Below are 24,801 nucleotides of genomic sequence, written 5' to 3'. Positions count from 1 at the left end.
GGGGAGGGGACACTGAACAGCGAGCTAGAGACCCCCTTCGGGCTCCAGGTCACCCTCCACCCTGTCAGCTGCTGCTCTCCTGGGTATCCCGTTGTCAGTGCCTCCCCTGGGACGCTGTCCGGCCTCTCCCACGATAGGCAGGTTGGCCGGGACACTGGAACAGGTCCAGAAATGGAGGGACACCATTGAATCAGAGAGCAGACTTAGAAACTGCTCCCTATGGCTTTCCAGCAGTGGGGTGACTTGTGCAGGGGGCGTTTAGGAAGGTTTGTTGCGGGGAGAGGTAGAGTAGCGAGAGAGAAATGAACCCAGGACAAGAAATCAGGCAAAGACTATTGCTGCCCTCCTAAGTCAAGTTCGGATAAACTGATCTGGATTGATCCAGTGCTTTCTCACGGGGCTGAGGAAGAACACACGAATGTATCCTCCTCCCTTTGCTGAGAGCACATAATTAAGGTGAATGTTCCCCTCGTGGCCTCCATACACTTCTGCCTCTGCTGATCCAGACAAGGCCGTAATTCTCACCTGGGTCCAGTCGTGGCCCCGGCTGAGCGCCTCTTTAATCAGGCATTTTTCTGCTCCCTAGAAACACACTTCCCCATCAGTCACATTCCAAAAGGAGAGGGGGAGGTGGGATTTGACAGGTATCAACCACACATGCCTCCTGGACAGAAGAAGTCTTTTTAAACTTTGTCTGAGTACCAGCTTTTTGTGAAAATCGGGATGTCGAGAGCGTTTTATTTTAACCTCTTGCTGAGAGGTCATTGTTTTGTATAAAAGAAAACACCTACTCCTCCCCACTGTGTTTCAAAGCACTGCCTATGGTTTAAAAGAGGAGAAATGTGCGTGTGGTGTGAAACACCTGCAGGGAAACGAGCAGTCTGGGCAGAGTTGATCGGGGCGTGTGCTGGAGTGGGGTTGGGTAGAGAACCATAGCTGAGCGCTCCTCTGGGCACTAGACTCCTGTTTAGAGGATAGACACTCTTCTTCCTGTTTTAGATGGAAGTCCAGGTATCTGCAGGCCCGAAGGCGGTTCTCATTTCTTTCACCTGAAAGCATGATTAACTGCTGAGTTTTTAATTGCAAGCATTATTCCAAGAACAACCAGCTGACCTTGTTTATAGAGCTGATTGATGATGTGATCCCACTTGGAAAGATCTGTCGCTTTAACCTAAAGCACATCAGATTTCTGGTTCAGTAGGCTTTCTTTTTTTCAAAATACAACAAATGTGTTTTGTTTTCACAGGGCGAACCTTTCCAACACATCCATACTTCTCTGCTCAGCTAGGAGCGGGGCAGCTGTCACTTTACAACATCTTGAAGGCCTACTCGCTTCTAGACCAGGAAGTAGGCTATTGCCAAGGTCTCAGCTTTGTAGCAGGCATTCTGCTGCTTCATATGGGCGAAGAAGAGGCATTCAACATGCTCAAGTTTCTGATGTTTGACATGGGTCTGCGGAAACAGTATCGGCCAGACATGATTATTTTACAGGTAGAGGGCGTTCCTTAAGTCTTTGATAAAGATGAACTCTAAAATGTTTATGATCCCTTTCCAGGTATATCTCAGGAACTGTCCCACCATCAGTTAACACTGTAACATCTGTCACTGCTGAGAACTTACTCTGTGCTAGGCCTTACACCAAATGTTGCATGTGCACTTACCTCCTCAAACTTCAGGAAGACATTGTTGATCAGCTCAATTTAGAGATGGGAAAGCTAAGGCTCAGAGAGGTTATGTAATTTGAGCAGGTCACACAGCTAGCAGGTGGCAGAGCTGGGATTTAAACCTAGGCCTGTCTGACTCCGGAGCGCCCTCCCTTTTACCCTTTGTCAAACCACCTTCAGGTGGTCTGATTCCTACCTCCCAGTGTATTTGCTCCTTCCTCTGCCGGGGATCCCATCCCTACCCCTCAACCCCTGCCATCCCATGTCCAGCTCAGATATCACCTGTTCACGCAGGCGCCGTGTCCCCCCCTCTTCCACCCACCCTGGCTCGCTGTGTCACATGATCCTGTCTCATTCCTTTTGCATAACACACTTACTGCCTGAAATTATCTTGTTTCCTTATTTATTTACTTGTTTATTTTCTGGCTCTCCTTAGCGTATATCATGAGAGGGCAGGGGTCTTACCTGTCTTGGGGCTGAGTCCCTAGTTCCTAGGCTAGTGCCTGGGATGAAGTGGGTACCTCGTCCGTATTTGTTGAATGAATGAGTGACAGGTGGCAGGTCATGTCAGAAGAAAACCCCATACAACAGTGTGTTCCACTGCTGCTACCACTGCCTTTCAGAGGTGGGGAGAACTCTGGATCCTGCTTTGAGGATATTCCTAAATGTTGGAATATGTGTTTACGTGTTTGTTTACCAGCAAGATACTCTGATTTCAGAGCCTTAGAAAGTGTACGTTAGAGCCAAGGACTCTTCCAGAGCATTGAACAACATGGCTAGAAATCCTTTCACCTCCACCTGTGTGTGTGGACCGCGTGAACATAAATCCCATAGAAGGAAGCCATCCCGTTCACTAGGAGATTTGGGCCTACATAACACGTGCCACACATGCTGTCAGGTTCTTCCTACATAACCCCGTTAGCGTATTTAATGTAGGTGCGCCTGCCATCGAAGAGAGTGGAATTTTTCAGATTTGTATAGTATAGTATACAGCAGTATATACTGATACAGTATATTACACAAGTCGTGTGTAGTATAGTATACACACGGCTGTGTTTGGGCTGGTGGCCTAGAGATTAGATTTCTTTTTGATACGAAAGAGCCACAGCTGGTACCTGAGAGAACTATGTTGTCTGGCCTCCCGGAAACAGTTTTTCCGTTATGGGCAGTACATATCCGGCTGTAGCGCCCTCTCCAGGTCACTGTTCCTCTGGGGTCGGGCCAGGGACTGCTCAGTCGGGGCTGGCTCTAGGCCAGCTGTGAGCCCCGGGACCCTCATGGGCTTCCTGCCAGGGCCGCATCACTCTGAGGGAGCCCCCTGAGCTCACGTCCAGCCCAGTTGGAAAAGGTTTCTCCATCTCGAGATAAACGCTTGTCAGCTTATTTTAACTTTCCTGTGTTGTAAACCTGAAGAAGTCACACTTGTCCTGCCTCTTGAGTGGTTTGGGGGGCGTTCACCGGGAACTTAAGGAACAGATACAGTAGCATCCTTCTGCAGAATCTGTGCTCTCACTTCGCTGTTGGCGAGAGGCTGCCTTTTTACTTCAGATTCCCCTGGCTTTGGGTTTTGCTAAGAATGTGCGTTTACGAAATGCTGCCTCAGGATAGATGCGTAGCTTCTCCCAGCCAAGGAGCATGAGGGAACAGTAAGAAGAAAGGCCGTGGCCGGAGGAGCCCCGCCGTGAGCGCCCCGGGCCCAGCCCAGCCCCTGCCTGGCCACAGCAGCCCGAGCGAGCACTCGCTGGATGACGGAGGGCGAGAGCAGGGGCGTCTCAGGAGCCACGAAGAGAGTTCCGTGGTCCTTCCGCCTCCGAGTGGGGTGGATGCTGATCTCCCACGGTGACTCTGTGTGCGTGTCCCTGCAGATCCAGATGTACCAGCTCTCGAGGCTGCTCCACGACTACCACCGAGACCTGTACAATCACCTGGAGGAGCACGAGATCGGCCCCAGCCTCTACGCCGCGCCCTGGTTCCTCACAGTGTTCGCCTCGCAGTTCCCCCTGGGGTTCGTAGCCAGAGTCTTTGGTGAGTGTGTGTGAGTCTGTTCGCCAGGACCCACGTCCTCGAGTTAGAGGGGAACCGTGTGTCGTCGCTCCGTGGTGACTCTTCTCATTTTTATACCTGGGTCTTCTGCAGAAAACAGGGTGGTATTTGTCATTCTCAGTTTAGTGAGTGAGGATCAGGCTTCGGGAGTTTCAGGACCTGCTTAACTTCTGATGGTCAGGGCCTCCCCTCGATGCCTTCTTGTGGGCTTAGATCCGCTTCCCTCCCCCCAGGCTCCCCCTGGAGCAGACTTGCTGCCGGCTGGGCTGAGGAGCCTGGCGCGGGGCCCAGAGATGTTTCTCCCGAGCCGTCTCCCTCGACCTCCGTGGCCCGGGCCTTGCTCGCTGAGCTCCCTAAGACTTCTCCCCCGGGAGTCCCGGGCCACTGCTCTTTCTGGGTCTCGCCTGCATGTTCTCCTCTCGCCCTGCTTCCCCTACCTGTGGCTCTTCGCTTCCTCTGCCGGCGTGCTCTCGAAGGCACCTCTGTGTCGCCGACCCACGGTCCGTCCTCACAAGCCCCCCGCGTCATCGTCCCACTGCTGTGCCCCCGTAACTGAGGGTGGGTCACATTTCAAACCATCTCCCGTTTACTTGATTTACTTTTCGAGAAGATTGTCTCTGTCAGAGTTTTAAATGAATGTTCACGTGCAAAGTCTCAAAACTGCCTTGTCAATTAGACTTCAATTTAAAAAACTAAAAATTAAAAAAGTGTAAAAGGCTGCCTTGACCTGGCAGGGATAGGAGCCGAGTGACATGCTGTGAGCAGTCAGCTCTTGTACAGTGTGCTTCCCCTGCTTCGGGATGAACTAATAATTCTGACAATTCAGGTTCTTCTTATCTTTTTACTGTGGAGGAAGAGGTTATTAAAAAATTGATTGTCATCACATACCAAGTGGTTTTAAAGTACCATTTATGTTGAGTCACTTGATAGCTTAAAAACCTGTATTCTTATACTTCTTTAGATTCGTTTTTAGAATTAGAGACCATCTTAAAAGGATTGTTCACAAAAGAGAGAGTCACTTTAGGCAGCTTTGGGCAGACCACTTGTATATCTAGATTCTAGAAATCCTAAAATTTGCTTTTTTTAAAAAAATAAATTTATTCTAGGCTGCATTGGGTCTTTGCTGCTGTGCGCGGGCTTTCTCTAGTTGTGGTGAGCGGGGGTTACTCTTTGTTGTGGTGCGCGGGCTTCTCACTGCGGTGGCTTCTCTTGTTGCGGAGCACAGGGTCTAGGCGCGTGGGCTTCAGTAGTTGTGGCGTGCAGGCTCTAGAGCGCAGGCTCAGCAGTTGTGGTGCACGGGCTTAGTTGCTCCGTGGCATGTGGGATCTTCCCGGACCAGGGCCCGAACCCATGTCCCCTGCATCAGCAGGTGGATTCTCAACCACTACGCCACCTAGGAAGCCCGCCTAAAATTTGCTTTTTAAGTGGGCAGTGAGTCGTCTTCTCTCCTCCTCTTCCCCCCACACCAAAGTACTAGATTTTTATTATCATTTACTTCTGTCCACAAGAACTTTTAAGGAATTTACCATTTGGCTTTACTAGGAGAATCTAGGTTCTTAAAATATTTACTACTCTCCCCATTTTTGCATAGCTACCTCCCCAAATTGATTTTTTTTTTTTTTTTTTGCGATACGCGGGCCTCTCACTGTTGTGGCCTCTCCTGTTGTGGAGCACAGGCTCCAGACGCGCAGGCTCAGCGGCCATGGCTCATGGGTCCAGCCGCTCCGCGGCATGTGGGATCTTCCCAGAGCGGGTCACGAACCCGCGTCCCCTGCATCGGCAGGCGGGCTCTCAACCACTGCGCCACCAGGGAAGCCCCCCAAATTGATTTTTATTTTCCGTCCCTAAAAAAAAGAAAATAAGCACTGAAAATAATTGATACTAAACACTCTTTCCCTGGTTAAACAAATCATTAGTGAGATTCATGAAGGTTTTATACCATAGTTTTTTTAAAAAGTCCTCAAAATTACCTGCTTAGTTTACCAAAAAAGAGTCACAGAAACTACAAGATGTTTAGCTGTAGGCTTCAGTCTTTCTTGCCAAACATTTCTGTGTTTCTTACTTTTCTTACTCTGGAAATGAAAAGAAAATCATTAGTTTGCTTCACTTTTTCTCCTGATTCTTTACTGTGTTTTTTTTGAAAGGGTAATGGAGAGCAGTGAAGATTGAAAGGGGGAGGAGGGAGTGTTATTAGATGGTTTGAAAACAGCTCAAGCATTGAATTACACTGTTTGTGAAGAAAACTCTACAGAGGGGGCTGAGCAGGAAGGGCCGAAGGGTCAGCGCCGAGTGTCACTGCCCCGGCTGCAGGCACGGAAGCTGCTGCTGCCCAGAGTTCTGGGCTCTAGGGCCGTAAAGCTCTGGGGGAAGAGCTCTTTCCTCACTGCAGAAGTGGGTAAGAGGCATTAACAGCAATCAGACAGACAAAATCTGCTTTGGAAATGACAGCGCTTGTGTTGCAGAATATTCAGAACTCTCTGAAGCTCATCCTCATGACGTCGTAAGTAAAGCTGAAGCCAGTGAAAGCAGGGTCTTCTTCTCGATATTATGTAGTCAGAGGTGGGTCTTGGAGTTTCTTGTACATTATGCATAACGATGCCAGTCTCTGTGAGTCCTGGAGCCCACAGACCCCCGCTGCACTGGGTGGGTTCGTGTCTAGCTGGCTAAGGGCTCAGGGCTCCTGAGATTATAGGCAGGAAGTGGGGACTCAAGACAGCGCTGTGTTGTGAGGTCATTCCATCTATCAGTAGTTAAAAGTGAACCATTTTATTGGTAAGGTCCATAGAAAAGATAGGTTTTTTTAAAAACCATTTCTGTATTTAGCATCGGTGACTTAGCTCCGCATTGGTGGGTAGCTTCGTTTTAAATCCCAAAGCCTGCCGTTCATACATATACTGTAGGCTTTTTTGGCCTGGGGTCCATTTCATTATAGGCCCTTAGGCCTGGATCAAACCTAAAAACAGGTGGACTTCTGTTAACTATTCACTATTTTATATGTAAGTAACGCAGTCAGCATAGCTCATATATAGATTAATAGCTTACCTCGAACTAAGTATACGCTACTTGGAGGGACAGCTGCCAGTGATGCCCGTGCCTCGACCTTTACATGGTAATTAACCACCTCTTCTGGATGTCAGGTGTCACATAGTGTAAAATCGCTGCCTCCTGTATTTTTCCGGTCTGGGTGTAGAGGGGTCCTGGGAGAGATGCTTGTTCTGTTCACCTCCTGATGTCTGCCTTTGGGGGAAGAAACTCTGGAAAATAGGACCTGCCTTGCTCCTGCTGGAGGTGGTGGCTGTGCTGTTATTAGGCTCCTGACGTTTTCTATAGGAGGGGCTGCCAAGTAGCTGAGAGAGGAGGTAGAATCTAAAGATCAGGGTTTGGCCAAACACAGAAGCCACCTGTAATGTGGGGAGGGGTTCCGAGAGGCTTCAGGACTAAACTAGCCTGGGGAAACAAGACTGTTTGGGTGGCCAGGGAAAAGGGCTGTTCCGGGTAACGCGATACAGCGGTAATGAAGTGAGTCTTTGCCCAGTCTGCGCTGTCATCTTACCGCAAGGCTGTCAGCATCCTTCATCTCTCTCCTGCCTGTTCTGGTGAAATGTGGGGATATCACAGCTGGAGGACCGCAGCCTCCCAGAGAAAGTTCAGGAGAGGGCTGGCCCGCGACAGAGACAAATGTAGCTGGAAAAGGGATGTAGGATAAGTTCACCTCCTGGCCGTGTGCTTTGCCTTGGTCATTTCCCCCCATAGGAAAATGGGGCACTTCTAATGTCGTGGGGAGTTTCAGGTAGAGTTCCCATACATGTTACCATGATAGCAGGCTTGCCGAAGTGTCTTCAAAGCAGTTATTTGTGGCGTTCCCAGCAAACAATTTGCAAAGTGGTGGAGTCAGCTGAATTTAAGGTTCCCTCTACTGCCTGCCTGATGAACCCCTTTGCCTGTTTCTAGGTGGGCTTAAAAAAGGAGAGAAGGAAAGTCGGCCACAGCGTTGTGAGCTGGGCTCCTGCCGCGCTGCTGAAAGACTTAGCAGCTCACTTCCTTGTGCAGTGATTTTCAAATGAGGGAAGTCAACTCACTTTTCCAAGGAGACTATTGTTTAAAATAATTTTTTTTAATTCTAGTATGTAAATGTATAGGGATTGGGAAATGGGCAAAAATGACAGTAATTGGGTTGGGGCAGTGGGTTTATAGGTAACCTTTTTCTTTACTATTATTTAAAAATTACTTAATTTTTAAAACTTGCAGAGGGAGAAAAAGGTGTGCTAATTGTCTCTGAGGGATACAGATGCTGCCCCTTAGGGCAGATAAATAGTAGATAAATAGTAGTAGTCAGATAAATGTAGGAGCCCCTTCTTCTCAGCAAAGCTTTGAGGGGTCCTTCCTTCAATCCTTCAGACACATTCCTCAGTCATGTCCCGAAAGGCAGTCCTTATTTGAAGCCTCCTTAGTCTAACAGAAGCTTCTGGGTCTGAGCTCTCTCAGCCTCACTCGTGCAGACCACTGGCCGGCTTGTCGTCAGAAGGATGGGCACCTGGGGCGGGCCTCCAGGAGTGCTGGTGAGTCAGGCATCTTGCCGCTGGCAGCATGCACAGGGGCGTCTGCTGCTGGGAATCAGCATGATCTTGTCAGTGGCTCTTAAAAGGTGGCTTTTCTCCATCTAAAGTTAACTAGCCCTTCCTTGCAAGGCTCAGATCCATAACCGGGGTCTCACTGGCATCATCTCCCAACCAAGGAATACGCTGACCTACTCAGGAACGAGGAAGAGAAGGCCTTCTGTGCCCCTGGTGTGTGCTCGCTGGTAAAGGTAGAATGGCCTGGCCCCATGACCAGGGCTCCTGCCTTACCTACTCTTGCGGGCTCCTGCACACGCTGTGTGCTTTCACACCTCCGCATTTCCACCTTCTTTTTCCTTCTGCGCAGAGTATTACTCCCTGACTTCTTGACTGGGGAGTTTCTGTTGGTTCTTTAAGGCTGGGTTCGGCAGCCACCTTTCCTTGGGGCATTTTCTTCCCTTTTGTATTCTGTTTTGTTTTGGTTTTAAGATAACCAAAAAGGAGTTAAAGAAAAAAATCACCTCTCCAGGTTTCCCTTTGTTTTCTTCCTACAGTTTGGAAAAGTTCAGAATCATAGGAAGCACTCTACTAGTCAGTGGATTTGTTATAAAAACCAAGATCCTAAAGGAAGAAAACTTGGAAGACCGTTGTTAATCTTAAGACTGCTGATGTGGATTGTGTATTTGATTGTGCTCATAAAAGTTCCCCAGTTGTTATTTATTTTAGCTGGCTTAGCTGTGGGACTATATCTAAATTTAAGGTACTTGCCCCAGAGACTGAAGATTCTGAGCTATATAGCACGTCATGGGTCTGGTAGTGCAGTCCACTCCCCAGGATCCCTGCAAAGAGTGCCTTGACATTGATTCTGATAGATGCCTTCAGTTTTTATTCAGCTATAAATGTTCATATATTGAAAGGAAGTCTTACTGTCTAAACCAAAGAAACTTCAAATTTACTTTGTTTTTGGAAATGTCATTTCTGTTTAAAAATATGTCTTAGTTATAGCGCAATCTTATTTTATTTTATTTGAAAATATTTTTTTTTTGCCTGCGTTGGGTCTTCATTGCTGCGCAAGGGCTTTTCTCTAGTTGCGGAGAGTGGGGGCTACTCTTCGTTGCGGTGCACGGGCTTCTCACTGCGGTGCCTTCTCTTGTTGTGGAGCACGGGCTCTAGGCGCGCGGGCTTCAGTAGTTGTGGCTCGTGGGCTCTAGAGCGCAGGCTCAGTAGCTGTGGCACACGGGCTTAGTTGCTCTGTGGCATGTGGGATCTTCCCGGACCAGGGCTCGAACCCGTGTCGCCTGCATTGGCAGGCGGATTCTTAACCACTGCGCTACCAGGGAAGCCCCTGTAGCGCAATTTTAGATCTTTATGTTTTCTGTAGTGGTGAATTGCATGGGTAGACTGCATATTTTTTAAATCAGACATTTCACAGGACTATTCTTCCATAGCACTGCCTCGATACATGTACTCCTCCCCCTAAGAAGTTCAGATTTCAAAGATGTGATCTGTTCTCCAGTTTATCTTACCAGCCCCTACAGCCAGACTTGAGGAGGCAGCATCTGTCCTTTTCAGTTGCGTGGAGCTGCCCTGAACCAGGAGCAGTGTGAAGTTGAGGGAGCAGTGTGGCCCTGGGCTCTCTGGGAGCAGCTGCCTGCAGGGCTGCACCCAGCCGGGCGCCAGGTCTGCTCACGTGATGGTCTCGCAGCATCTCCGGGGCTGACCCAGCCAGCCGGTGCTTGGGTGTCTCCCTTATGCCATCCACAAACCACCCTGGGACACGTCCAGCCTGAGCTCAGTGGCTTGTTTCTTAATGGCTTTCACTTCTCATCCCCCTAAACCACCCAGAGAGGCACAGGCTGGGAATTCTCCCTCTCACCTGTTTCTGTCCTCCTTGACTTGATGGAAAGTACAGCTTCTTTGTCCCTTCCATTCTCCTGCAGCACCCCCAGAAAAAAAAAAGAGAATATTGACAGTTGCCTCTAATTAGATTAATGCTCCCATCTTTTAAAATTACATTTCTTCTTACATTATTATTCCAGTTGTTAGGTAACTTTCCCAAATTTAGTCACCCAACATTTAGTTATTAGGGCTGTGCTTGAGCCCCAGGACATTGGAGTCTCTTTCTGAATGGCTTCAACTCTGGGGAAGGTGGAGCCAGGGCTGGGCTGGGCTGGGCTGGGCTGGGCTGGGCTGGGCTGGGCTGGGGGCCCACTTGCTCTCCCTCTCCCTGTGCACCGCAGGTGTGGGGATTGTTAACATTCACCAACCATTCTAAGGGAAAAAATGGCAAGAACTAGAAAATAACCCTGATAGAGTTCTTTGAATTCTTCAGAGGGAAAAAATTTTTTATTCCGTTATTATGCTAAAATTCAGTATACTTGTTAAGTGTTTAATAATGTACTTTTGCAATGGTGCAGGCTTTTTACAGTTTTTAGAGATCTTTTAATTCAACCCCTTATTTCAAAGCAGAGGAAACAGAGGCATTTTCTTCACTTACAGCAGCAGAAATTAGGATAGAGTATTTATACACATCTTTGTGTATAAAAATATATGTTTTAGTAATAACTCCTTTGAAATCCAGAGAATTCCTGAAAAAATAGACTAATGAAAAGTTTTCTTTTTCACAGTTTCAACTTTTGAGGTATGTTTGAATTTAATATATTTTTGGAGTGAAAAACAGATTTATCTGAACCTGTGACAAAATTTTAGCAGTAGTTTAGTATATATAATATATGTATATTTACATATTTACTTATTATTTGCTATATTGTCTTGACAGCCCTGTGTGAAATACCAGGATCTTATAATTTGGGGTTGCATTTCCCACAGTCCTGCTCTTCAATGTGTGTGAAGGGGAATAGAGTGCCATTTCATCAGAATCTGGTCCGGCTTAACTTTCTGCTTTTCTGTGTTTTCCCAGATATGATCTTTCTTCAGGGATCAGAGGTCATATTTAAAGTGGCTTTAAGTCTGTTGGGAAGCCATAAGCCCTTGATTCTGCAACATGAAAACCTAGAAACTATAGTTGACTTTATAAAAAGCACGCTACCCAACCTGGGCTTGGTGCAGATGGAAAAGACCATCAGTCAGGTATGGTTCAGTCCGGACCTTCCAAATGTGCCAGTGATTCTGGATATGCAGAAGCTGAATTTCCTTTTTTTTTTTTTTGAGAAGGAGCTGTTTCCTACCACTTTGTGTCCTGAGCAGCAATGCTCAGCTCGTGGGAGGCACATCTCGAATGCCTGTTCCGTGATCAGACGTGTGTCTGCGTGTGCTGAGAGTGTGTAGGTGTGATAACCAGCACAAACTATCGGTAGTTTCTTACAATTAAAAGGCGTTTGTCACCCCTCGGCGTTTGTTCTTCTGAAATACATACATTTTTATTCAACGTAGGCTTTTGTAAAATGAGTGCTTTGATTTTTGTGCTGAAATGGCATTAACTGGAATTTTCTAAAAATTTAACTTGTTGCTATGAAGTTGTGATAAAGAGTGTATATTCTGTAACTTTGTTCTGGAGAGCGTGTGTGTGTGTTTTATAGAGTTCAGTCCCGCATTCATCTGTGGTTCTAGTCCTCTGATTTCTGTATGCAGTAGAACTGCACTGCATGTATCACTCTCTCACATGTTAGGGGTTGAGGGTGAGGTGATCCTGGACTTGCAGCTCGACCAGTTGTTAGTGGCCTGGCTTAGGAGTGGGAGCAGATTTTGACTCTGTATCAGGAAGAATTTTCCAGTAATGATTGCTGGCCATGCAGGACTCAGCTGCCTGGTGGGGGGTGAGGTCACCCTTGGAAGTGTCCGGAGGCTGGATGGCGAGTGCTCCAGAAGGTGCCCAATGCAGAGATCCCACAGACTCAGCAGTCGGGGCCTCTCATTAGCCTAGAACTTACCTCACCTGCAAATGTAATGAAAACATAGAGCAATTGGGTAAAAGCAAATAGTGAAATAAAGCTTTTTTTTTTTTTTTTTTGCGGTCCGCGGGCCTCTCACCGTTGTGGCCTCTCCCGTTGCGGAGCACAAGCTCCGGACGCGCAGGCTCAGCGGCCATGGCTCACGGGCCCAGCCGCTCCGCGGCATGTGGGATCTTCCCCTGCCTTGGCAGGCGGACTCTCAACCACTGCGCCACCAGGGAAGCCCAAAGCTGTGTTTTAAAAAATCCTTCTTCTGAGGGTTTCTGGTAGTCTGAGAGTGGTGGGTTGCACCCAGTTGCAGCAGTTTGTGGTTCATTTGCTGCCCCTCTTTAGGTGCTGAGCCCAGAAAAGGAGGCAAGTCTGGGCTGGAAGAGGGAGACGGTTTCGCCTGGGTGCCGCTTTGGGTCTCTGCACATTTCATTTGCCTACGTGAAGGAGCAGCTCTTTTCGTCTCTGCACTTTCTTCTTCAGTTAATTGAGAGGCTTTTACTTCCCTGGCGCCTTCCTCTCAGTGTGAACAGCTCTGGCTTATTGACGCCCTGCTTTTTGCCAGGTTCTTTGTGACTCTGCATATGCACACATGGTTTCATTCAGTCATGACTGAATTCCTGAGAGGACAAGTGGTTTTAACCCACGAGCAACCTAGGGTTCAAAGTGGTTGATTAGCTGGCCCACAGTCATGCTACCGAGAAGTGGGAAAGTAGGGTTTCAGACTCAGGCCCTCTCGCTTCAAACGCTTTCGCAGCTACTCAGCTCCACCAAGTGCCTGCGGGTGTCATTTAATCAGAGGTTTTCTGTACTGTACCTGTGTATTAAGACTGAATTCTCTACCCTTTGATTCTTTACTTTCCGACATTTCCACGCATTTCCTCCCTTTTAGAGCTTTCATTGCACATACCTATGTTTTCTGGCTGCAGGGGAGAATGCAAGAGCCTTGGTTCCCTAAAGCCAAGTCTGTGCCCGTGAGCGCCCTGACCTGCCGCCTGGGGCCTGGCTAGAAGGCAGGCAGCCTCACCCATGTGGTTACCCTCTGGGTATGGAGCCCCAGAAAAAAAAAACCCCTTTTCCTCCCCTCGTCTGTGAAGGATACCTACTGAGGGTGTGAAGGTGCTCTTTAATGTTGGGAGGATAGAAATGGACACAGTGTGGAGAGAGGACAGTTGTGTGTGTGCCTCAGTTGTTTGAGGCATCCGTTTTGAACTTGGCATGCTTTATTCCATTGGCTCCTTAACAACTCTGGGGCCCGGAGGGAGTAAACGCCCAGCACCCTGTACAAGGTGGCAGAGCCCAGAGTGTAACGTGCTCTGGGGCACCAGAGCCCATCCTGTGTAGAAAAGGAGCGTGTAACCAGTAACTGCAAGAGTGGTGGGAGCTCCAGTGGTGCTGTGCAGGGGCTGCAGGAGCGGGCTGTGCAGGGAGTGAGCAGTGAGTGGGGATTGGGGACCGGGGAGCTGAGGGAGTTGAGTTCAGCTGGGCCTTTTCTGCAGAGGGCCAGGGAGGAAGTGTTTCGGGCTTTGTGGACCGTAAAGTCACGTGAGGTCAGCTCAGCCTCTGCAGCATGAAGGCCACCAGAGCCAGTATTTGTCGGAATGAAGCGGCTGTGTTGCAGTAAAGCTTTATTTGCAAAGCATGTGGCGGGACAGCCTTGGTCCACGGGCTGTAGTCAGCTAACCCCCCATTATAGTACATGCAAAGGCACGGGAGCAAGAGAGAAGTTCTAGGTGCCGGTTCAGCTTTCCCCGGGGTGGAGGGGCGGGAGGTGCGGGGATTGGAAGTAGGGACACAGCATCTGAATCTGAGGTCCAGTTTTTCAGCCTGCCGCCACAGGTCTCACTGGGAAACAAGACTCAATGCCAGGCAGCTCTCCGCCCTCCTTCCCTCCAACGTGTTCCATCTGGAACTTGACCTCTGCAGGCTGTCAAGCTTTCTGCCTGCTCGCTGCCCCCTCCCATCCCCTCCCTGCAGAGGGTGCTCTAGTCTCAAGTTCTACTCAGAGCAGGGAGGCCTGAGGGGCAGCGTGATTTCTCTGCAGCCTTGGAGAGCCCACAGAGTGGAAGTGACATTGCGTTCTTTGCGTGCTGCTGTCCTGTGTGTGGAAGGATGGAGCTGGGCTGGATCTCTGTGATAGCCAGGCTCCATTTCATTAAATACCGTCTCCGTGGAAGCCTCAGCTCGAGCCGCTGGGACACAGTCTGCATCCAGGGTGGGGAGAGTCCCCAAGGACAGGGCCCTGGAGCTCCCGCTCAGCGCAGCCAGGCTGGGAGCCGCCACCGAGGGGCAGGCCCAGAGTTGACAGAGTCCAGGGCGTGGAGACAAGGGTCTCTGAGGCTCTGTGGCAGCTCCTCAGCGTGACTTAACTGTCAGTTGAACGTGAGCCGTAAAAATCGCCTCACAAGAAGGGGGAAGCCCTGGGAATAAACAGAAAGGAAGAGGAGGGAGGTCAGGGGTGTCGTCTCATCACAGCGAGTGCCGTGTGCCTGTGCAGCCTCAGGTCAGTGTAAGGAGAGAGCAGGTGAAGGGGGGCTTTGGAGGACGGGGCAAATAGCCTATTTTCAGCGTCCTTTGGGCCCTGCTCCAAGTGCGGTCCCAGACCAGCACCATCACATAGGAACTTACGCAGAATCTGGGCCCCCCACTCCAGACCCGCTGAGTCAGAATCTGCATTTCAGCAAGATGCCCAGGAGATATGTGCGCGCGCGCGCGCACGCGCGCACACACACACACACACACACACACACACACACACACACACACACACACACACACACACACACACACACACACACACACACACACACACACACACACACACACACACGGGCACGTTGGAAAGCTCTGCTGTGGGCGACTTCATTGTAAGCACACCAGACAAGTCTGTGTTCTAGTTGAGCTTGTAGGAGAGAAACCAGAATCTTAACAACGTTCCTTTGTTCAAAAGATGCTCTTCAGAACCACAGTGGTGAGACTGCCCCTTCTGCCTTGGGAGGAGCCCTTACTGCTTGAGCAGCTTGCATTATTGAAAATTAGTTTTTTAAAAGGCCAGTCAGTGCCGTACCAAGAGGGTGGGGTACGGCAGGGAGGAGTACTTTACTACTGACATTGTTTAGAATTGCTTGCATGTGGTGATAATAAAAAGCAGACCAACTTTTAGTTGGGTTTATTTTTGTTTTTAAATTCACCACAGACACTGCACCCCCTTATTTTTGATACCCAGGCAGAGGCTCCCCCATCCAGCTCTTGGTATGCCACTGAGACCACCAGGCTGGGGGGACGGGTCTGGGGGTGGGGAGGGTGGAAAGTATGTGACTAGTTCTGCAGCCATCAGGGTTGATGGCTTCATTACAGAGTGTCCACAGACAGCAAAGAGAAACACAAGTCTCCAAGAGCAGGCGCGCCAAGAACAGAAACGAATTCTCTAAAGGAGGAGACTCGTCTAGCAAGCAGATATCTGGGAAAATATTTAGCTTCGTGCATAATTTAAATTTAAATAACATATAATGCTTTACCTTCCTAGAATAACAAAATGAAACATTTTAATCCCAATGCCCAGTGCCAAAGGTATACTGTATCAGGCACATTCTTACGTTGCTAATGGCATTGTATGTGGATTATTCCCGTTTGGGAAGCAATTTGGCAATATGTATCACGAGCCAGTAAAATATTTGTACCCTTTGACTCAGTAATCCCATTTCTTGGAATGTATGCTTAGGAAATAATCCAAAATATGGGAAAAGCCGTACATATGAGGATGTTTAAAGTTGTTTATAACAAAAACTTACAAGTAACTGGATATCCAGCATTTGATGACCGGATTAACATGGTTATTGATACGTCGAGTTGGTAGAATACCACGAAGCCATGTATAATTATGGTTATGAAGAATATACAGCAACGTGAGAAAGCGTCATTTGAGAACCAGGGTGCTCCTGTCACCGCCAGCCATATGCTGCCATGGTCGGGAATAAATTCCCAGGCACGACTGCAAGGGCTGTGTGTGTGTTTTGGCAGCCAGGAGGGTAATGATGCAGTTAAGCAGAGATGATTGTGACCCAGGATGGTTCCTGGGGATTAACGTAGGCCTCCGAGAGCACTCCGCTCTGTGCACGGTTGAGAGCCATTAACCATACCGCTCATCAATCTGGATCAAAGGCCAGAGGTTTTGTCCCCAGGTTTTCCAGGTTAGGAGCTCATTTAAAAACCTCTGTGGAAGAAAAAATGTGTGTGACATTTATCCCGCACCGTGTTTATAATTACACACTAATGCCACAGCAATCTCGGTTTTAATGTGTGTGGTCTTTACTCTGAGCTGTTCAGAAGTTCCATGGTGTGACATCCTTTGTCATTTTGCTGCAGCACAAGGTTGGATGGGAGGGGTTTTGTGACAGCTGTGTGGAAGCAGATCCCTTAGCTAAGTTAGGGCACCAACTCAGCTTGCCGGGCCTGTGTCTCGTGATTCCCCACAGCTATGCTGTCAGGTAGGTGTTACCACCTCCATGTTGTGGAGGCCAGGAATTGAGGCCAGGAAAGGCCTCAGGGTCATTCAGGGAGTCGCCAGCCGAGCCCCCATTCAAGGGCTGACTGAAAGCTTCTGAGTCAGTTTTCTTGACTGTAGAATAGAGATGATAATCCCTGCCAGCTCACGGTCGCTCTGAGGGACAGCAGAGAATCAGATCAACGCAGTCAACTGCACACACAAACACGCACGCGCGTCACAAATACAATGTGTATTACTTTTTTGGCCTATAGTGACTTTTGTGCCTAATTAGTATTAGCCATTGAATTAAATTGAAAACCAGGAAGCTGAAAAATTAATCTCAAGGAAGAGAAAATAAGATGGGAAGAGAAAATAAGATGGGAAGAGAAAATAAGATGGGAAGAGAAAGTAAGATTTCTGGGAATGGTGAGAAAGTAAACATGGTTTTTGAAAATTGATTTCAGGAAAGATGGGACTCATTCGTGTTTGAATGCTAACAGGGTACCATCAAGGGCAGTGAGTTTTTCATTGATTTTAACTGTGTTGGAATTTCTTTCTTAAGGAGATGCTGTGAAGAGTTAGTTTCTGCTCTTATAAAGACTCATTTCATTCTTTAGATGTGTGTTCTGATCTGGCTTTTTTAATGTGGTGACTGAATTCTCAGATCCACACTGGGACGTCACGCCTGGGGCTTCACGCCTGGGGCAGCAGCAGCCTCTGTCTTCTGACCCTCATCGTCCCAGCTTCCATCCAGCTCACTTCACTCATCAAGAGAAAGTACAGATATGAACAGCTCACTCACTTCTGCGCTTTGGGGTTGTTTTTCACACGAGTGGTTTTTTTTTCATGACTGTTACTATTATGGAAAGGAAGGCAGCTCAGGCATTGTTTTGTATTCACTCATATACACGAGTGGTTTTTTTTTTCATGACTGTTACTATTATGGAAAGGAAGGCAACTCAGGCATTGTTTTGTATTCACTCATCTATGTGGGTGACATTTGGGTTTTGGCTCATTTCTGCATATTTTGTGTGCAGAATAGGGTTTTTTAGTAAACAGTTCCATACTTAGCTGTTCTTGTAACTCTGAAAATCCAACTGAACTATCATTAAACTTTGACCTGGTGACTGAGCAAATGGGGTTGTGATTCTTCTGTTTTGTTTTATTCTCTCTTTGACCCATAGTTGTGAATCTAATCTAATAGAATTTTCAGAGAAAAATGATCTAAGTACTGAAATAAGAAGTAAAAATAAACTCATATAAGCATTTTAAAAAAGAAGGTTTTGGCTTTTGAAAAATGAGTGTCAGAGACCTACACTTGCTGTTACCTTTGGTTTATTTCCAAATGCTTCTTTTTTTTAATTTATTATATTATTTATTTAATTTATTTTTGGCTGCATTGGGTCTTGGTTGTGGCACACGAGATCTTTGTTGTGGCACACGGGATCTTTCATTGTGGCGCATGGGCTCTTCATTGTGGTGCGTGGGCTTCTCTCTAGCTGTGGCGTGCGGGTTTTCTCTCTCTAGTTGTGGCGCATGGACTCCAGAGCGCGTGGGCTTCTGTAGTTTGCGTCACACAGCCTCCCTAGTTGAGCCGTGCCAGCTCAGTAGTTGAGGTGGGCGGGCTTAGTTGCCCCGTGGCTGTGGGACCTTATTTCCCCAACCAGGGATCAGACCCACATCCCCTGCATTGTAAGGCAGATTGTTTACCACTGGACCACCAGGGAAGTCCCTTAAATGCTTCTTAAATCCTCTCTTCCCAAGTAAAATTATTCCCTTCTCAGTGCAGAGAGTTTTCCTTGTTTATCACTGATAGTATCAGTCACAGAGCAGGTGCTTCGTGGACACCCGTTGACATGGTCGTGTGTGTGTGTGTGTGTGTGTGTGTGATTTTTCTCATTTTCCGTGCCTGATGACTTTTCTGTGTGTCACAGGTGTTTGTGATGGACATCTCTAAACAGTTACAAGCTTATGAAGTTGAGTACCACGTGCTTCAGGAAGAACTTATCGATCCCTCTCCTCTCAGTGACAACCAAAGAATGGACAGATTAGAGAAAACCAACAGCAGCTTACGCAAACAGAACCTTGACCTCCTTGAACAACTGCAGGTAGGGCATATTTACAAGGTAGCCTCCCGAACCTTGAGTGTATGGTAGTTCATTAACTCACCAGAGGCACCAGCGGGCTGGGTTTTCCCATGGCCGCAGGCCCTTTCTCTTCTGGTTGTTTGTAGTTGGGATCAAAGGTAGCCCAGGAGAATTGTTCCTTTTTGTTAGGAAGCAGACATTATCCTTTGCTAAGGTCAGACTGTCCTGGAACTTTCTGAGAGGCTATTTCTGCACTTAACCCTTTCAGGAGACAGACCCAGAGCTGAACTTGGGTTCAGGGTGCCGTCGCACTATTAGCCGAATAGCCAGCGATTGCGCTTTGAGTCATGACAAGACAATCAAAGGCATGAGCTTTCAGGAGCGAAGACAGCTAGGTCCTCGGAGTGATATCGAGTGAGGAAAGGGCCACAGGATCTCCCTAACAGAGTAAACCAGAGCCTGTGATCAGGATTTGTGAGTCCCTGGTGCCAATGCAAAAATTCAGTTCATGAAGGGACACAGTTCTCCCCTCTGGAAGCTTCCGTCTTACCATGGATAAATGCGGATGAGGACATACAGTAAGTAGAAAGGCAAACCCAGACGTGCGTGCAGGAGGGAGAGATGGAGCTAGCACAGAGGCGCAGTCCAGAGACCCAGATCTTGCTAGGTCCAGTGTCACCTATACTGTCACCTGCTCTGCTCTGATTCCCTCATCTGTGCGACAGGGACAAAAAGATGCCTTTTTGTTGGGGTAGGGGGTAGCACTCCTCTAACAATCAGATAGAATAAACTAACCATACAGTCTGCTTTTTAAATGTCAATATGGGTGGTAAAGCTGTCATTGTTAACGAATTGTGTGTGGAGGGGGGGAAGGGGGTGTTTTAAAAAATTATTTTTGAGCTTGCTGTGGAGAAAACTTTATATTTTTTCCAAAATATGTATTCTGTGGTATTCCTGGTCTGTCCTGAGAATAAGCTTTCCATCCTGATCTAAGCCTCTTAGTTTTCTCTATAGAAAGTTGCTGCTTTGCAGACACAAGCTTGGCAGTGATGGGAGAAAGGCCAGCATTTGGAGCTTAATAAATCAACCCCTGTCTAAAATGTATTCCCCCCAGCAGGGATTTTTACCCCAGTAGAAACCTAGTAGATATTTGCTGTAGAGGAACAAAGAAAAGTCTATCCTTACCCAGGCCTACCAGTCACATTCCGAAAGTTAGCTCTTTTTTCCTCTAAGATTGAGCTGTCCTAACTTGAAAGTATGCCTGAGTACGATTTCTGCAGGGTGTCTTAGCTGTAACCTGAAGGGGAGGTGCCGGGGAACGGAGAGCCTTATCTTGCATGTAAGGGTCTGCAGTGTAGGTGGTAATTTTAAATGCCTTCCAAACAAACAGTAGGTCCCTGAAGTACGACAGGATGGAAACATTTCTAACAAAGCCCAGATCTGAAGTTGAAGCATGTGTCTCGTTAGGATACTGCTCAAATAAAAGGTTCATTTTATTAGGCTGATGCCATGTGGGTTTTTTGTGATGAAGAGGGGAAGTAATTTTGCACTGCTCCTGTGATACTGTACCCTTTTTGTGAAGAGAGGGAGTTGTGAAAAGCTGCTCAGACATCTCCGTCCTCAAGAAACGCATCAAGAGGTAATTGGTAACAACAGATGTCCTCCTTGGAATGATCTTTCTCTTGACCGCGTGGCTCTGTGTTTCTGGACGTATCATTCAAGACTAGAGCTTATGCCGGTTCCAGCTGTGCTGGGTGCCAGAGGCCACCAACATTTGTAAGACACTGCAGCTCTCAAAGAGTTGGGCTAGGGATTGTGGTGTGTCCGTTTGTGGGTGCCTGCATGTAGTTCTCTCATTACCCTCTGAGTCACGTGGAGTTACTTTCAGCCAGACCACATGAGTTCTGTGAGACTCACACCTCTTTTCCCTTTTTTCTTTTTTTTTAAAATAGTTTTCAGAGTCCAGGGATAGCTGTTCAATGCAATACTTAATTTTCCAACATAAATCTTTGCTTTTTTGCCCAAGTATCAAAATTGACCTGTTTCCTGGCTTTGTTCCATTCATACAGTTGTTGGACATACCAAAGCCCCATCTATTTTCTTGTTAAACACTTAAGAATGTCATCTAGCCGCTGGAGACTAAACTGTCTTAGCTCTTCTGTCCAGCAGCGTACTTACGACGATTGCTTAGACATGTCTGTTGCCAAATGCTAAGGGACGTGCATTTTTTGGAATAATCCACCACCAGTCATTGAGTGCCCGTGAGCCGGGTGCTTTGGGAGGCCAGACCCACATGCAGGGTGAGGTATGTTTTCTTCTGTGAGACAGCTTCAGTCTCACCGAGGAGGAGACCTGACGTTCGTGCTGGCCAGTAAATGACCACGCACATCAGCTCACTGCTAAGCTGAGAGGTGCCCCTGGGAGTGCTGTGGCCTTCAGAAGGAGTGGTCCCTGGAGGGGATGAGGTGGGGCCCGTCCCAGACCTTGACCGTGGGGAGGAGCGTGAGGGTCGGAGAGGACTGCTTGGACATACCCACCCAGCGTGACCGCCCCCTGCCCGGTAAGCCGGCAAACTTAGGATCTCAGTCCTTTCTGTTTAGAGTGTTCCAGTGTCACAGCCAGACCTAGGCTTTGAGTCATAGAATTGTCTGTCTCGCACAAGTGTTGTCTTGTTCAAGAAGCTGTTTCCCTTGTTTTGAAAACGAGGGAAAAAATATGTACTGTTGTTCCCACCTAAAACCTACGGGGACACGTAGACGGCCGGTCAGATGAGCGAGCCAGTGCAATGCCTTACTGACCCCGGGCCCGAGCACCCGAGAATGCAGCGGAGAGCTGGAATCGGCCAGGAGGCCCGGGGACAGCAACGTAGGAGGCTGCTTTTCTCAGGAAACTCCTCCGCTTCACTGGGGCCAACTCACTGGTTGCCTGGGAAGCCAGCCCGAGGGGACTAGAGAGAAGAGGAGGGTCCGTTGCAAGAGAGAAGCACCTAGAAGGTCGGCCTGACACTGATTGTGTGCTGAGGATGCGGACGGGTGGGAGTGGGGACACTGCTGGCGTCTGTGGCCAGTGAGGCCACGCACGTGACCCTCTTAGCAGAGCTCGGCCACCCTGAGCGCTCCACACACGTTCCCGGGGAAATGCCCGTCCTTGTTACTGTAGGGAATATTAAAGGTTCAGAGTAGAGAGCTGTTGCTACGTGGGCCTTCACATAGAAACCATTTTGATGGTCTGTCTGAAATCAGTTTGTACCTGTACATACGTGTATTTGTCAAAGTGGGCCGGACCGTGCTGCAGTGACAACGCTCCGGACCCCAGCAGCACCGCAGACCCTCCGCCTTGTCTCCGCGAAGCGTTCTCGGGCCGTTTCACAGCTGTCCTCCTGTAGCGGGTGACTCGGGAATCGGGCTCCCTCTGCACTGGGAAGCCGCCATCTCCACAGGCGGCTTCCAGAGTAGCCACGGCAGGGGAAGAGGGTGCTGGAGGATCTCGGGGCGGCCCAGCCCACCTGCGAGGAGTCTTCCGCTGTGGCCAGAACTGAGAGTAAACGTGGAGAGATGCGTCTCTGCCAGAACAGGGCTCCAGAGTGCCTTCGAGAATGGACAGTGGAGTGCAGAGTGGATCTCCCATGTTCTCCCCGGGCAGTTCCATTCTCATTTCTTTTATTCTCTAGGTGGCTAATGGGAGGATCCAGAGCCTGGAAGCCACCATTGAGAAGCTCCTGACCAGTGAAAGCAAGCTGAAGCAAGCGACCCTGGCCTTGGAGCTGGAGAGGTCAGCCCTGCTGCAGACGGTGGAGCGGCTCCAGGGGCAGACGGCAGAGCTGGGCGGCCCAGAGCCTGACCCCGTACCACCCGAGCCTGCGGGCCACTGACGGCCGGAGCCCAGCCCCCGCCAGAGCGCAGCTCCAGAACCGGGTCACCACCGCCCTGACACTGTCCAGGCCTTAACTGAGAGAGATGAAGATGCCGGAGGGAGAACGGAGCGTGAAGCGTGCTTCTCAGGGAGGAGACTGGCTTGCCAGCGCGCGGATTCTTCTGAACTAAGATTCGCAGTGCAGGGGGCGAACGTCCTGGTGGTGTTGTCGTTGTTTAGGTTCTAATACGTCCCCTCTCCGGTCCCGGTTACTGTACTCAGTAGATTTAGATGGCATGGACTTGAAATAAAGCACTTTTGTGTTTCTTTATCGTTTCCTTCTTCAGTATCACTGTGTCTGTAAAGGGCATTCATAATACTGTGGGATTTCAGAAGCCGGCGAGGCTGGAGGTGATGATTCCTCTGGCCAACATGTGGCCCTTCGTTCTTCCAAGGAGGTTTGTGTGACTTACACCTTCAGTGTCACCAGCAGGGGTGCGGTTGGCCCGTGACCATTCTTGTTGTGGAAGCCCCGATTACCACTGGGAAAAATCGGAAGCGATTTATTTAAAACTTGACATCTTATATTTGATCACTGTGCTTGGTATTTAATGAAGTTTGTCTTTTAAGAAGAATAGTTTTCATATACTTTTTGCTTAGCCCTTAAGTATTGATCACAGTCATTGTAGATAAACGTTTCATGGGAAAATCACCAATTTTTAGACTCTGCCAGGTATTGCTAGCGTGCGACCTGCAGTTGTAGAGTCTGAGAGGTTTACTTTGTTGTGGTGTTTCACATCCATATTTCAGAATCGTGTATTCATTTTTGCTGTCGTGTGATGTAATGCAGCCGTGTGTCCCTTTGAGTCTCCACCCCTTGGGAATCGGATTCCTTGCGGAAGTCGCCCTGCATGTCAGGACTTCCAGGGGTCCCAGACATTCTGGGGCTTTCAAAGTCTTCAGACTTCCGGCCTGAAATTGCATCAACTGTACGGCAGCTGAGAGCAGTTTTTGTGGTGGGATGTGCGTTTTGAATGTAACTCACAACCCAGCGACCCCCTCCCTCAGGATGATGAGGACCCGGTGCCTTCAGCCAGCAAAAGGCTGCTCTCAGTGGCCCTGGTGTCATCTGGTCGCCATGTGAGGCTCTTCCCCATGATCTCCTGGAGCGGGTGGTGGGTTAGAGAGGAGCCGTGGAGGCAAGTTCACTTCCAGGACAGCAGAACCATTTCTTTACTGTATCTTCTAACTACTTCTATTCCACAGGAGTTTTTCGACACACCCTCCATGGTGGGCGTCTCTTTCAAGCCTGAGGGGTGAGGAAGGGCTTTCATATCTGGAATCTTTCTAGATCTCCCAAGACATTTCCAAGGGAGGCACACGTGCTGCCGCTGGTGCCTAAACGGTTGACAGTGGGGACTCTTTGCTGTTCCCCATGTCATAAACCATGATGACAAGCCCAGTAGCCTTTATCCTGTGTTGTTCCACCAGCTACAACTTAAAGGAGTTAACATTTGAGGGCTTCTTTCCATATACTTTACTGTTTAAATGTTCAATAATGTTCAATTTGGCATCTTATTACCATTACTCAAAAATATCGACTCTGCATTAAATAAAAAGCAATAAAACAGATAATTCATGCCCGCACTTTTACGGTGTTCTTTTTCTTTTTTTTAAACGTTGGGTTTCTGCTTTTCAGCCCAGGAGTGAAGGACTGCCCGGTGAACGCCTGTGGGTCAGAGTATGAATGTTGCCTAACCAGCAGTGAGATCTCTGAGGGATTGGCGTCTTGCATACCCAGTATTGCTACCCAAGTGCAACACCTCTGCGCGGGTGTGCGTAGTAGGGCTGCTGAGACCAGCCACATCCGTGGTGTGTGCCAGTGGGCACTGTTGTGAGTTCGCGCTGGGCGGAGAGGACGGGGGACACAGGCCTGTGATTACAGGTTGGACAGTCCGCCTGTGCCTCAGCTGGCTGGGGACAGAGTCTCAGTTCACATCACTGCCTGAGGATTCGCAGAGGCAAGGTTTTAAACTAAGAAAGTTTCCTATTATGTTTTCCTCCCAGCACACAACCGTATGCACACGTGTGTGTGCACTTCGAGGTTGTCTGTCTTTTGGTACAATTTATACCCTCTTAGACAAAGACATTGAGCCCCTGGGAAGCACACTGTGACACAGAACACATAGAAAAACAGCTTCTATGCAGAACACT

The 24,801-nt window shown here is 48.6% G+C and overlaps 1 protein-coding gene across 5 annotated transcripts in view; it reads left to right on the top strand.

The window, feature by feature from the left end:
- The window catches only part of TBC1D1 (TBC1 domain family member 1), a 231,486-nt gene extending 207,260 nt beyond the window's left edge, over positions 1-24,226 (top strand). For all 5 annotated transcript variants that reach the window (XM_082653232.1, XM_082653233.1, XM_082653231.1 and 2 more), the window contains 5 exons: positions 1,247-1,491; positions 3,530-3,689; positions 11,184-11,353; positions 18,583-18,756; positions 22,406-24,226. In XM_082653232.1, coding sequence (XP_082509358.1) covers positions 1,247-1,491; positions 3,530-3,689; positions 11,184-11,353; positions 18,583-18,756; positions 22,406-22,606 — 950 coding nt within the window. In that variant the 3' untranslated portion in view covers positions 22,607-24,226. The remainder of the gene's footprint in view (positions 1-1,246; positions 1,492-3,529; positions 3,690-11,183; positions 11,354-18,582; positions 18,757-22,405) is intronic.
- The last annotated feature ends 575 nt before the right edge of the window (positions 24,227-24,801 follow it).

This window comes from Grampus griseus (assembly GCF_964374135.1).
Source record: "Grampus griseus genome assembly, chromosome: 4".
Lineage (NCBI taxonomy): Eukaryota > Metazoa > Chordata > Mammalia > Artiodactyla > Delphinidae > Grampus > Grampus griseus.
This window is presented reverse-complemented; position numbering and strand designations above follow the sequence as displayed.